General features: G+C 46.9%; 1 protein-coding gene across 2 annotated transcripts in view; it reads left to right on the forward strand.

The window, feature by feature from the left end:
• The first annotated feature begins 2,425 nt into the window (after nucleotides 1-2,425).
• The window catches only part of rnf220b (ring finger protein 220b), a 28,401-nt gene continuing 18,762 nt past the window's right edge, over nucleotides 2,426-12,064 (forward strand). For both annotated transcript variants that reach the window (XM_039607346.1, XM_039607347.1), the window contains exons 1-2: nucleotides 2,426-2,707; nucleotides 3,893-4,504. In XM_039607346.1, coding sequence (XP_039463280.1) covers nucleotides 3,913-4,504 — 592 coding nt within the window. In that variant the 5' untranslated portion in view covers nucleotides 2,426-2,707; nucleotides 3,893-3,912. The remainder of the gene's footprint in view (nucleotides 2,708-3,892; nucleotides 4,505-12,064) is intronic.

Genomic DNA, 12,064 nt, shown 5'->3' on the forward strand with positions numbered 1-12,064 from the left:
TCATCATGTTGATTTAATTCCCCTCATCTCATCTCTTACTTGCTGGGAATTACACTGAAGACCACAGAAACTAAGCTGTAACATTTAAATACCATTAAAACTGCTTGTAAATGATTCAAAACTCAATTTTCTTTTAAAGGAAGAAAAAAACCGGAGCGAGATGGGGCAGATGAATATGACCACATAAACCAGAACCAAAAAGACACACACACACACACACACACACACACACACACACACACACACACACACACACACACACACACCAAGTCTAAGCATAAACTGCGTGCATTAAGATGTTATGCTCTGCGTGTGTACGACAGTCAAGAAGACAGCCAAGTGACTCACCTCCTGCCAGAAAATGAAAGCTTACAATTAACATCGCATCCCATCATCCTCAGCTGAGCGGGCAGGCCTGTAATTGGCTGGCTGACCAGCCTGCGTGGCTTCGGGTGGCAATTTATTCTGGGAGCCGTGCAGTTTACCCTGGGCGGCTAACGGCCCCTGTGCCGTAACCTGGCTGAGGCAGCGGGGACATCATTAACACTTCACTGGGCCTGCAGGACACACACCCATCATCCACTACGCACCACCCACGGCCACTAGCACACGGGGCAAATTGGAGGAACGGGGAAGAAATAATAATCGTAATGTCAATGCAGCCACTCGTGGGGAGCGCGTGTTCACTGATCAGCTGGCAAATTAGGATATTTCTGGTGTTTCTTAGCCAAACAACAGAGGAGGGGTTTCCTGAAAAGGTGACTTTTGATTACCCATTTGCAATTAAACGGAGGTCATTCGGTTTGGGAATCCTCTGCGTTTAATCCTCGCCTTTACCCCTGGCGTGTGCGGGTGTGTGATGGCATGTGTAACCCCCCAAAAACAACGAATGAATGAGAGGGAGCTCTCTAAGTGGAGCAATGACCTTGCACGAGGAACACGTGTTGCACGCTCCCGTACTGGTCCGAGGGCAACACAGCGACAGAGTCGGTCTGGACTCTGGTTTATGTGTCCCTTTAAAGGTCTGCATCTGCTGTCTGGCCCTCCACCTCTTCAGCAAGCGGCTGTCTTTAGGTGTGAAAGGAAGTGGTACACATGGCAAGCTTCATCTCTGGGAGCATTTTAAGGATGCAGGAGACAGCTGAACTGTCCAGGCTAAACGGTGGCCCTCTTCACTCTTGGCTAATGCCATCGAGAGAGTCAGTGTTTATTTTTACATCTCAATTATGTGGTGTGTTTTCAGGCTGATTTAGTACAGCGAAGCCACTGATCTCAAGCTATGTTTCCCCGCAACCCTCTTCCTTGTGTCTTCTTGGCCGGGATATTCCCAATTCACTCATTTCCTATCTCAGGACTGTGTCTCGCTCTCTGATTACACACACACACACACACGCACATACAAATGCAGGCACACAGGCTCACAGCCAAATGGCTGTTCATTAAAGACAGGGACCTGAGGGGAAGCAATCGTCTGAGAGACGGAAATTGCGTGTCACATTAGATTAGCAGTGTAAAGCCTCTGGATTGGCTCGAGGGAATAAGGAATTATTTCAATTACATTATTTCAAAAAGTCTTTAAGCAATACCAATACCGATAAAAACAAATTAAGAGTGATTTGGGCTGATTTGTGGCGCTCTGAGCTGTTCTTTCTGACAATGTGCTGGAAATCAGATATGAATAATGTAGATATTACGCCGTGCGTAATGTGTTGGACTTGAAAGCAGATTATCTGTGACAAATAATACCATTGGTTTGCACTGTGTCTCATCAAAAGGGAATATTCCCAAGTGTCAATCACACAGGCTGGCGACTGTACATGCTCAGTGAGCCACGGAGGAACAGATAACTCATTTACCTGCCATTCAAAGCAGCGGCACCACACACGCGCGCGCGAGCGAGCGCGGGCGCACAGAGAAAGTGATGAGTTGGTGAACTTAGTATATAGCACTAATGCACTGAAAAGCAGCTGAAAAGTTTAATTTTGGTGCATGCATGTCCTTCATAAACTCAGATTGATGTGGTGGATTCGACTCTGCGAGTTAAGAAGCGCAGGTGTGCAGAACAGATCGCAGTGACAATAACTGAGGATACTCACGAGTTTTCAGTGAAAGTTACCACGTTTGATTCTATATTCGCAGATATAATCTGACACTTTTAATCCCACAAAGTTCTCTTCTTATCCCCACCCCTACTCTGTGGGCAGCTGATAAGTGCATTTTTCTTTTGACTCAATTTCACTGTAACTCACCTTAAGCGAGGACGAGAAATTGAATGTGTCCATCGCACGCGGCGTGTCTCAGGGGGAGAGCGCGGAGGAGAGAGGGGTGGGGGGGACGAGGCTACAGAGAAAGAGGGCAGGGTAAAGTGGAAAGAGAGGGGGTGGAGGGGGGATTGTCACACAGAGCGCACAGACCAACAGAGACAGACCGACCCGCAGCCAGTCCACTCACTGATGCCTCGATCCTGCCCAGGAACACAGCAGCTACGCGCCACATCTCAGCCTTAACTCGTAAACACTCACAACATCTGGAGGAGGACCGAAAAAGCCAACACTGCCCGCAGCTGCATGTCTTTTTTTCCCTCTCTCATTCCTGCGTAACCGGGAGAAAGTGCCGCGTCCTTGAAATTAACTGTAACTTGGAAAAAAGGCAAAGTGAGAGAGAGAGTTGGCGGCGAAATAAATCTCGCTTCGAGTACTTCATCACGGTAAGTACTGACTGATGCTTCGCGATAATACGAGTGATTACGCCTTCATTTGGTTTAATTGGTTTAATTGGCTTTTCGATTGCCATGTGTTCTGGCGGGTGTGAGGTTTTGTTGTGTGTGTTTTTTCTAAAGTGAGGGAACTTGTGAGCTTTCGTTACTGAGAAAAAAGCTCCCACTTTTATAACACACTCGTGTAAAGACTTGAAAAAGGGTAGGAGGCTAATTCCTGGGATAAACCGGGGTCACATTTGGACTTGCGCTCTTGGACGCGAGCAGAAAGTACGAGGCGCTGAAAAACCGTCAGTAATTTGCAACATTTCGTTGGTATTTTGCCAGTTTGTTCATTTAGGGACGACTTTTTTTTTTTCTTTTAAAAACAAAATTAAGTCGTTTTTGTCCCTCATAAGTGTCCAAACTTTTATTTTGTTTTTGGTAAATTTTCTGAATAGTTTTGCTTCTGATGTAAGAAAAAAAAAGTGATTCCCAAACCTGTTTTTTCTGTTTTAGGCCTCTTATCATTTCATATAGGTTTATGAAGCGCACTTTTTCAAACTTTGCCTTCTCAATAACTACAGTGGATCAGTCTTTTGCGCTTCAGCACAGATTACTTTTGTGCCTTAAAACAAAAGAGAATAAAAACAACAGCAACAAAAATATTCCTAGAATTTAATTCCGGACACATTTGTCTTGATTTATTCTCTTTTCATTTACTAAGTCAAACAGTTCATTACAACTGAAAGAAGAAGGTGAAAAAAGAATCGTCCTCTTTCCCAAATGCGTTTGCATGATTTCCCTAATTTAATCCCTTAGACTTCGCTATCAAAATGATCCTTTGCAGGCTCCAGCTACGTGTGTGTTTTATTGGCAATTTATTCCCGTCGTAATTATTTACAGGCGCAGTAGGCCTCCTCAAACCCCTTTTTCTGCTGAAATTAGTCGAAACCTGTAATTGTAAAAATGCCTCACAAAAGCAACTGGGTGTATTTCACAAAATGAAGAAATCAAGATCTTGTCATTAAAGAGGCCATCAAACAATTTCTTGTAAATTTGGCAAAATGAAATAATTTTCTCTTTCACCCTAAATCACCTAACAAGAGTCAGCATTCTTGACTGAGAATCATTTCTTCTAATGTCTCATCCAAACACTTTTCTCTCTCCTCTCATTTTGTCTCCTTGTCTTCTCAGAACCAGCATAAAGGAGGTGAATGGACCTCCACCGCCCCTTCAAGATGGACAGCCCCTCCTACCTACCAGCTCCACTGGCGTCCCCTGCCCTGATGGTCCTAGCTTCCACTGCAGAGTCTGGCCGAGACGCCTCTGTCCCCTGCCAAGCGCCGAGGCCCTTCGGCGTCCCCGTCTCTGTGGAGAAGGACCTCCACCTCCCCTTCCCTTCAGCCTCCTACACGTTTACCTCCATGTACCAGCGCCAGGGCCCCATATCAGGCACCTTTTCGTCCCGAGACTTCCCGGCCTCCCTGCTCCACCTGCACCCACAGTTCACCCCACCAAACCTGGACTGCTCCACCCTGGGCATGCTGAACCACAGCGGTGTGGGCGCCTTCCGGCCTTTCTCCTCGCCGCAAGATGAGAGGGAGTCCGGGGGTTACCAGTCTGCTTTCACCCCCGCCAAGAGGCTGAAAAGCTGCTTTCCAGAGGTGGAGGGGAAGGAGTTTGACTTTGGCTCCCTCGGAGGCTCCCTCAAAGCTGGGGAGGAGTCAGGGAGGAAGCTGTTCTCCATGTCCGGCCTGCTGTCTGATGGAGAGGCTTCATCGAGCCCCGAGGAGCGCAAAGAGCACAGTGAGTGAGACGCACACGACGCACTGTTATGTTTGCACAATTCTCCCAGCTCGTATCTAAAGAGAAAGCACAGTCACTCGTCGGGCTTCTTTAAAGTATGCAGTGAATTGTGCAGCGTTTAACCAGCACATCAGCGGCTTTGCTCGCCCCTGACATGACAGGGCCAATGAGGGTAACATATCCTCTGCAGCTGCATCCACTAAAGGTGACAAATTGAAAGGAGCTTTTGTGAGTAAAGGCATATCTGAAAACATTTCCCCCTTTTGCACTTTAGTCGTCAGCATGTAGTCGGGCAAAGTGTTTACAGCGGCAGGCTGCGAGCGGCTTTGACACAAATAAATTGAGCGGTGTCACTTATTCAGCTTAGTGATCATTAGCCACATATGACCATTAGGGCTGTTGGAAGTCAGATTTTTCTTGGTGGCTGAGGAACACAAATACATGGGAGCGTGTGGAGGGTTAACACGGGAGGAGTGAGAGTTGGAACGAATGACACCCTGTCAGAGATAACGAGGTGGCAGAGATAGAGAGGAAGGGATGGAGGAGGATACAGAAAAAGAGAGAGGGAGACGTGGCGATGCGCCTCAGCCTGAGCTTCCCTACGACAACCCTCAGCTCAATATGGCCGCCCACACCAGCCGTCTGATTTGTTGACAAATGAGTGGGAGAGGTGTCAGTCAGCGTGCCGCAGAGGGAGAGACGCTCCTCATTACTCCCGGGGATAATTGCCCAACGACGCGGGGGCACAACACTCGCCTCAGAGGCAGCGGGGAGGGAGTGAAGGAGCCAGAGTCGGGGAGGCAATGCTAGGCATGATGGGAAATCAAACCCCCTCAGTGGCGGTCGCCAAAGGGGAGCGCCTGACAGATGAAAGGGACCAGAGAGGAGAGAGAGGAGAGAGCACCCAAAGGCTCAGCAGATCAGAGGGGGACACCATCGAAAATAATGACAATGAGAGGGAGCTGGGGGTGGGGGGTGAGATGGAGAGGGGGCAAAGGCAGGAGGGGGAGATACGCGCTCTCATACATATCACCTAAAGGAAACTTTCATCCCACACATAAAGGGCGGCAGCAGGGACGAGTTGTCTTAAGAAAAGTTTGGATTGTGTGCCGTGTGTGTGTCTCTATGCATATGTGCTCGTCTTTGTGCAAACTTGCTGATTTTGTCGTTGGCTGGTAGCTGAGTGACAGGGCCAGGGAGGCGGAGTGGCAGCGAGGAATCTCAATATGGAATTTTAATAAGGACAGGGAAAGAAGAGATGCCAGCCGGCGTGCTGGTGTGAGAGGTGTGTCTGTCTGACAATGTTTGTTCTGCGCGCTCGTGCGTGCGTGCTTACCTCCTGATTTTGGGAATCTCATTTGGGGAATGTTGACAAGGACAAAAGACGGGGTCGACTGGAACATGAGGAGCATCTCTATGCCAAAGAAAAAAAATGGATTCATGCACATTGGAAGCTGCTTTTCCAGCTTTATCCAATTAGATTGGAGCTCGGGCAAACTAAGAGCCTTAATGCAATTGAGCTCCCAGCACTTTTCTAAGTCTGACATACACTTGTTCCTCTTGACTGGGTAACAGACAGTCACTTCAGGACCAAAAGTCTTAAGTGTTAAGCTTGAAATCTTCTTTGGGTGCGAGAGTGTCTGCTGCTCGCACAGCGCCAGCAGACACTCTCACGGAAGTACGAAGCAGACCATAAAATCCTACCTTTAGTTTTTTCATCAGTGCAGAGTTTGCTTCTTTTCTAAGGCTTTCACAGTACTGCAGACCCTTTGTGGCTCCACAGCACACCTGAATATTTAAACTGGATCAAATTCCCTTTGGTCAGCTTTCCTGTAAACATACAAAAACATTTATATTGTCAGAACATGACACACAGTAACTAATGACTTTTCCCTGTGTGAGATTGCATTCCTCCTCAGTGTTTTCCATCAGCAGAAAGATCTGCAGGAATTTTTGGCGCTGTCTCCAGCAGTGCGTACAGGTGACCACGCGTTTTGCTTCCTCTCATGTTTCTTTGTCAGTTCAGACAAGCAAGCGGGTACACAGTACCTCTCCCCTCCTGCCTCGCGTGTCATTGCCACCCGCCACCTTTTCTGTCCATTTAGTGTCTTCGTTGTGTCGATTTCCCCTCCCAGGCTCGCCGCTGTTTTATCAGGGAAGGTCTGAGATGCACGGTGTGCTCTGACAGCTGTTCAAACAGCCACGCTCGCTTTCAAAGGGCAGATGTCTTCACTGGAGCGAGTCATGCTTATTTTCCTCAGGGAGACGCTTCCCACCACAGGACTGAGCTGGAACTAAAATGCTCCTTTACCAGAAACATGAGTTTGGGAAACCGGAGGAGTAGAGTGGCAAAAAACATGCCAGGGCCAGATGCTGTGTGTGCGTACGTGCATGTGTGTGCGTGTCACAGTGGTGGCAAAGCTAAGTGACAGCTGTGATAACGGGAGCCAGATGTTTGAGAGCACTAGTGTTGTGATGCAGCACTTAAACGGCTGATTCAGCTGCCAGAAAACCTTCACCTGCAGAGCAAAGCGAGAAATCCTGCGAAGGCAAACAGAATATTAAACAAAGAAACAGCAGATAACAAAACTTTTCATTAAACTTTTTTTTTTTGGTAAATAAAAAACCTGCTTGTCAGTTGTAAATCTTTAACACTGTTTGGTGTATTTCAAAAACTGGCCTCTCCAAAACCTAACTGTACTTTCTGCTGCATGTATTTACTTGTGTGGGCGTATCTGATTGGAAAAAATGATGAATGAAAGCCTAAACGATCTCCTGAGCGAGTGCCGAGTCCACATACAAAAATTCGTAGAAGGGCCAGACTCGGCCTTTGAATGAGCCGCTGGAGACTTTACCCTCCCTCGGAAGAGAAGGCTCTGAGAGTCTCACCTGCGTGAAACGATGTCCCGCAGGAAGGTATTAGTGGGGAAACATTTAAGCATAGCACACTCGGAGGAGTCTCCACCAGATGCGCTCAGTGTGCAAGTGTCCTCCATGGTTGGTTATTCACGGGTTGTTGGCACACCGTGCGGCTCGAACTGAATCGATATTCGTCTTAGATCTGGCGCGTGGCACATTATCTGAGCTCATTCCAAACGAAGCTTACGCCGGATTATCTGCTGTGAGTTTGGCTGAACATGAGTTTATTTATAATTTCTTAGTAAGTGAATCAAGGACTGCTGGTGTTGCTTCGGTCATTAAAATATGAATATCGTCAGCTTCTTCAGCCACCATGAATGCACATTTTTAAACGTACTTATTGTGCATGTAATTTGTATTACACGTTCACAGCTCTGCCTCTCTCACACTGTAGTTGTTTCTGCTGATTTGATAAGAAGGACTCGCGTGCCGTGTTTTGTGTGCAGCTGTCACTGAGGGCTGTTCATATCGAGCAGAGCTTCTCGTTGAAAGACGCCGTGTTTACATCCCCCCAGCAGACCACAGGAGATCAATAGCAGCCACTCAATGCTCATGCATACACATATGGTACCTGCTATAATTCCCTGTGTGTATACTCCTTATCTGGCAGACTTGCATATGGACTCCATGCATCAACAGTCACGCTAACCTTATGCTCCAGGGCAGGGTTTGTACTTTTGTTTGTTTTTATGGCTCTTTGCTATGATTTTGTTTTTCTGTGACGTTATGTAAAAATAACAATGTGTAAAAATTCAGAAAAAAATAGGAGGCAGGAAAAAGAAGAACTAAAGGAAATTAGAACAAATTTATTGGAAAGTATGGTAAAGGAAAAAAAGTGTACCATCATTTTCTCCCATTTGATAATAAAAAAATAACAAAAAGAAGGAGATGAGAAATGTCACCTGGCAGCATCACACACAGAAAGGCGATGCTGAGTCTGTTTTTAAAGTTGCATCGTGTAAGCACTTCTTACGCTGACCACACTGGAGTCTTGTTCTTGATTTTCGGCACTCGGGGAGGAAGCATTACAATATTAATGGTGGCTGCGTTTGATGTGAGAGCACGTCGTGGTTGGCTGTTCCCCCTCCTGTTGTGATGGTGGTTTGTCCTCCTAATGTTCTCCCAACTAAACGAGGCTTTCATCCTGGCAGGAGGGGAAAGTCTTTCTCTTGTTCTACCTCCTCTCCGTCGTATGAAGGCTGGAAGCAGGGAGTTTGTCTTGGTGTAGAAGTGCGCTGTGTGGTCCTATATGTGTTTGTGCATGTGCGAATGGAGTGTGCAGCATTTGTGTCTGTGTAGGCGTTCTCCTTCTACACATGCCAGTGTCTTCAGGAGTTGCAGGCTGTGGACCACACTGCTCGTCAGAGACAGACGAGACTTCTGTGAGTCTGGAAGCAGACTTTTACAGTAGCACGGGGAAATGCGTGGGGGTCTTTTTGCGGTGACCATCAGCACCTGTTAGACGGTCAACAGAACATGAGTCATAACACATCTTGTAGTTGATGCATCTGCCTCCGTCTCCTGCCGTGATCATCCCACACGAGCTTGTGTGGTTACAGAGTGGAAGGCTGAGAGACATCGAGATAAAGCGAGAGAGAGTTGTAACGAGTGCAGGGCTCAGAGGTCGTTAACACAGCCTCCTCGCTGAAACAAACGCCATCTTTCCATCTTTTCTTTGCTCTGTTTCTGCTTTTCTCTACGTGCACCTGATCGACCTGCTGCCTGTGATCTCACATCAAAGCCTTCATACATGTGTGTGTGCATAGGAAACGCTCGGGGTAAAGATGGTATTTCACTAGATTGAAAGCACACACACACACACGCACACACACGCACGCACACACGTCCTTCGTCCTGTCCCTGCAGCTTAACAAATCAGTGAGGCAGATAGGGAGGGCATGAAGGCCAAATTCTGGGGTTAAACACATGCCGCTGAGGAGACAGACAGCAAGACCCCACCAATCCTGCATGCTTGGATAACAGCCAGGAGCCAACTCATATATATGATAGAAACTATATGTGTGTGTGTGTGTGTAAACGCTTGTCTGCTTGTGTCACACACAGACCTCATTACAGCATGTCAATTGTGCTTGTTGCAAGTCTCCCAGCTGTGGAGGAGCTCGACAAAAGCCAATAAGTGAAAGGCACGCCAGGCGTGGTAGTTTTACCTCGCAGATACACGACTTTCTGACATCACTCAGTGGCTCAGGGAGCAGGATTGGCACTTTTTGTTGATTAACAAGTGTGCATTTTTTGGGTGATTCAAAAAATAAAAAATGAATAAAGGGAAAATGACTTCAGGGGTCTGGAAAATGTCAGGGTATCCATATAAGAGACACCCAGCAGTTTACTCCAGTGAGCAACAAATTGAGAGTTTGAACTTTTATGAATAATTGTCATTTTGCCCAGTAGGATGGTAAATTCTCCTGCTATAAAATGCAGCGTTATGCACTGTGAGACTGTTAGCGGAAAGTGGTTTATACACCACGGGCTCCTGTCTTTTCCTTCCAGTGTGGGAATTTTTTGACGGCGCTGTGTAGTGCATAAATTTCACACTCGGAGTTGGGAAACTCAAACAACTCAGCAAACAGGGAGTGATTTTATACACTGAAAGTTGGGGTGGGGGGGTTATCCAACCATGTTCCTGCACAGGAAACTGCACAGATTACTTCCACGTGCATCCTAAAGACCCTCTGATCGATCAAGTCGCTTCCAGCGGTGCTTAACTGTTTGCCAAACTCTCTGCTATGTGCCTCTGCCTGAAAGGTCAAAGTTTAGCAGGACTGACCCCTCACCCCGCTGTGTAGGGGTGTAAACACTCCCCCAATTCTCCACAGAGAGCTGCATTGGGTCTCAGCCATAAATCACAGCTCTGGTAATTGGTAGGAAAACAGCAGTCCAGCAGTATATAACCTTTTACGTGTCGTCTCAGGTCTTTATTATGGTGCTAATGAGTGGCCGTGGAGCAGGGTTAGAGCCGTAAGCAAAAGGGGTGGAGACAGGGTTCGCCTCAGTAAAACACGGGCTACTTACACTCACACACACATAAAAATACAGAAGCTCAGTGCATCATCTGTACCTCATCTTGAGGAGATGCCAAGCTGCACACAGGAAGGATATGCACGTATTCAAACATTCCCTCACACACACATGCATATGCAAGGGAACCGGCGCGCACGCAGTGGCTGGCAGGCTCAGCAGTGTCCATTACAGGCTGCCATTAGTATGGAGATTGTGCTAATTGTCCCCGTAGACCACACAGGCAGCGCTCGGCAGGCCCGCTGTGAGTCTGTGAAGCCGAGTGAGAGCAGAGACTCTTTATACGTCCTATTGTCTCGGTCACGACCCTATTAGCCCAATTACAAATCAATCACTGAATGATTATGGGATACATGCTGTGGATTGTTTCAATGCAAATGCTGCCATCCTGTCACGGTGAGACTCACAGAGGCTGATCTTACATAACGTTGTCAAACCGCTACTGTAATAATCTCACTGACATCTGAAAAATGAGATTAGCACTCAGGTGTTCAGTGCAATTGTGCCAGCTGTGAATCCCCAGGATTTTTATTTGAACAGGTTTCAAAAGAAGGTGTAATTATATTGTTATTAGAAAAAAACGATTGTCATACAAGGAAACAGAAAGTTCAAAATGCCAGATATCTGTGGCTAATATGTGTTTGCTTATTCGAAATATGATGAGATCATTTCAGGATTGCACTGAATGCTCATCTTAAAATGTGCGTTCAGAATCAAACAAGAACACTAAGCAACTATTTTAAGTGAGTTTTTACTCCGGGTTTGCTCGTGTTGGCGCTGGGCTCATCTTCCAGTATAAAGTGCTTCGAGGCAGCTGCTGCTGTGATTTGGCATTAAATAAATAAAAAAGACTGAATTGAATGTTGATGCTGGATCATTATTATATCTGCTAAGCATTAGTCCTAACATTAAACAAAACAAACAATGCATGCTTGCTTCTGAGCGGACCCTGGTGTGGGTGTCCCGGTTCAGGTCCAGTCTCACGGCTCAGAGCTCCTGATCAGTCATGTAGAGGAGATTGAACTGTGAGCGGCGCCTGCGTGACCTCGCTGAGTGAGAACACAGCGGAGAAGATCTATACCCGCTGGCGCTGCCACCGGCCTCTTTGTTCTCCTGTGTTTGCTGATGGGGGGGGGGGCTCACACGGCGCTGCGCTCACCACGGCTACACGGCACTGAGTGTAAATGACACACACACACACACACACTGAGATGTGTGTTTGCAGACACATTTCTTACCAGTCGCACACAAAAACAGCAAAAGCCATTACAGCTTGTCCCCTCTGCTCAGTGCATTGTATTAAAGCTCACTATATCTTTTTCCTAACAAGGCATCTGAGCCGGGAGAGTCGCCCGTCTGTGCCGGGATGCCTCACACTGCAGGCTGAGATGTTGCGCCCTTTTGCCACAAAAGAAAACAGCAACAGCAGCGTTATATACAGCTCACCTTTGTTTGCACTGTAATGCCTGATTGATGCAACAACTCGCCTCGAGGGCAGTTGTTCTCATTTCTCATTTTGCTTTTGCATGTTTATCCTGTTGTAATTTATCTCTTGTTTTCTTACTTCTACGTGGACTCAAATGTAAAACCTCATTTTCACCT

Source organism: Oreochromis aureus, linkage group 23 (assembly GCF_013358895.1).
Source record: "Oreochromis aureus strain Israel breed Guangdong linkage group 23, ZZ_aureus, whole genome shotgun sequence".
Taxonomy (NCBI): domain Eukaryota; kingdom Metazoa; phylum Chordata; class Actinopteri; order Cichliformes; family Cichlidae; genus Oreochromis; species Oreochromis aureus.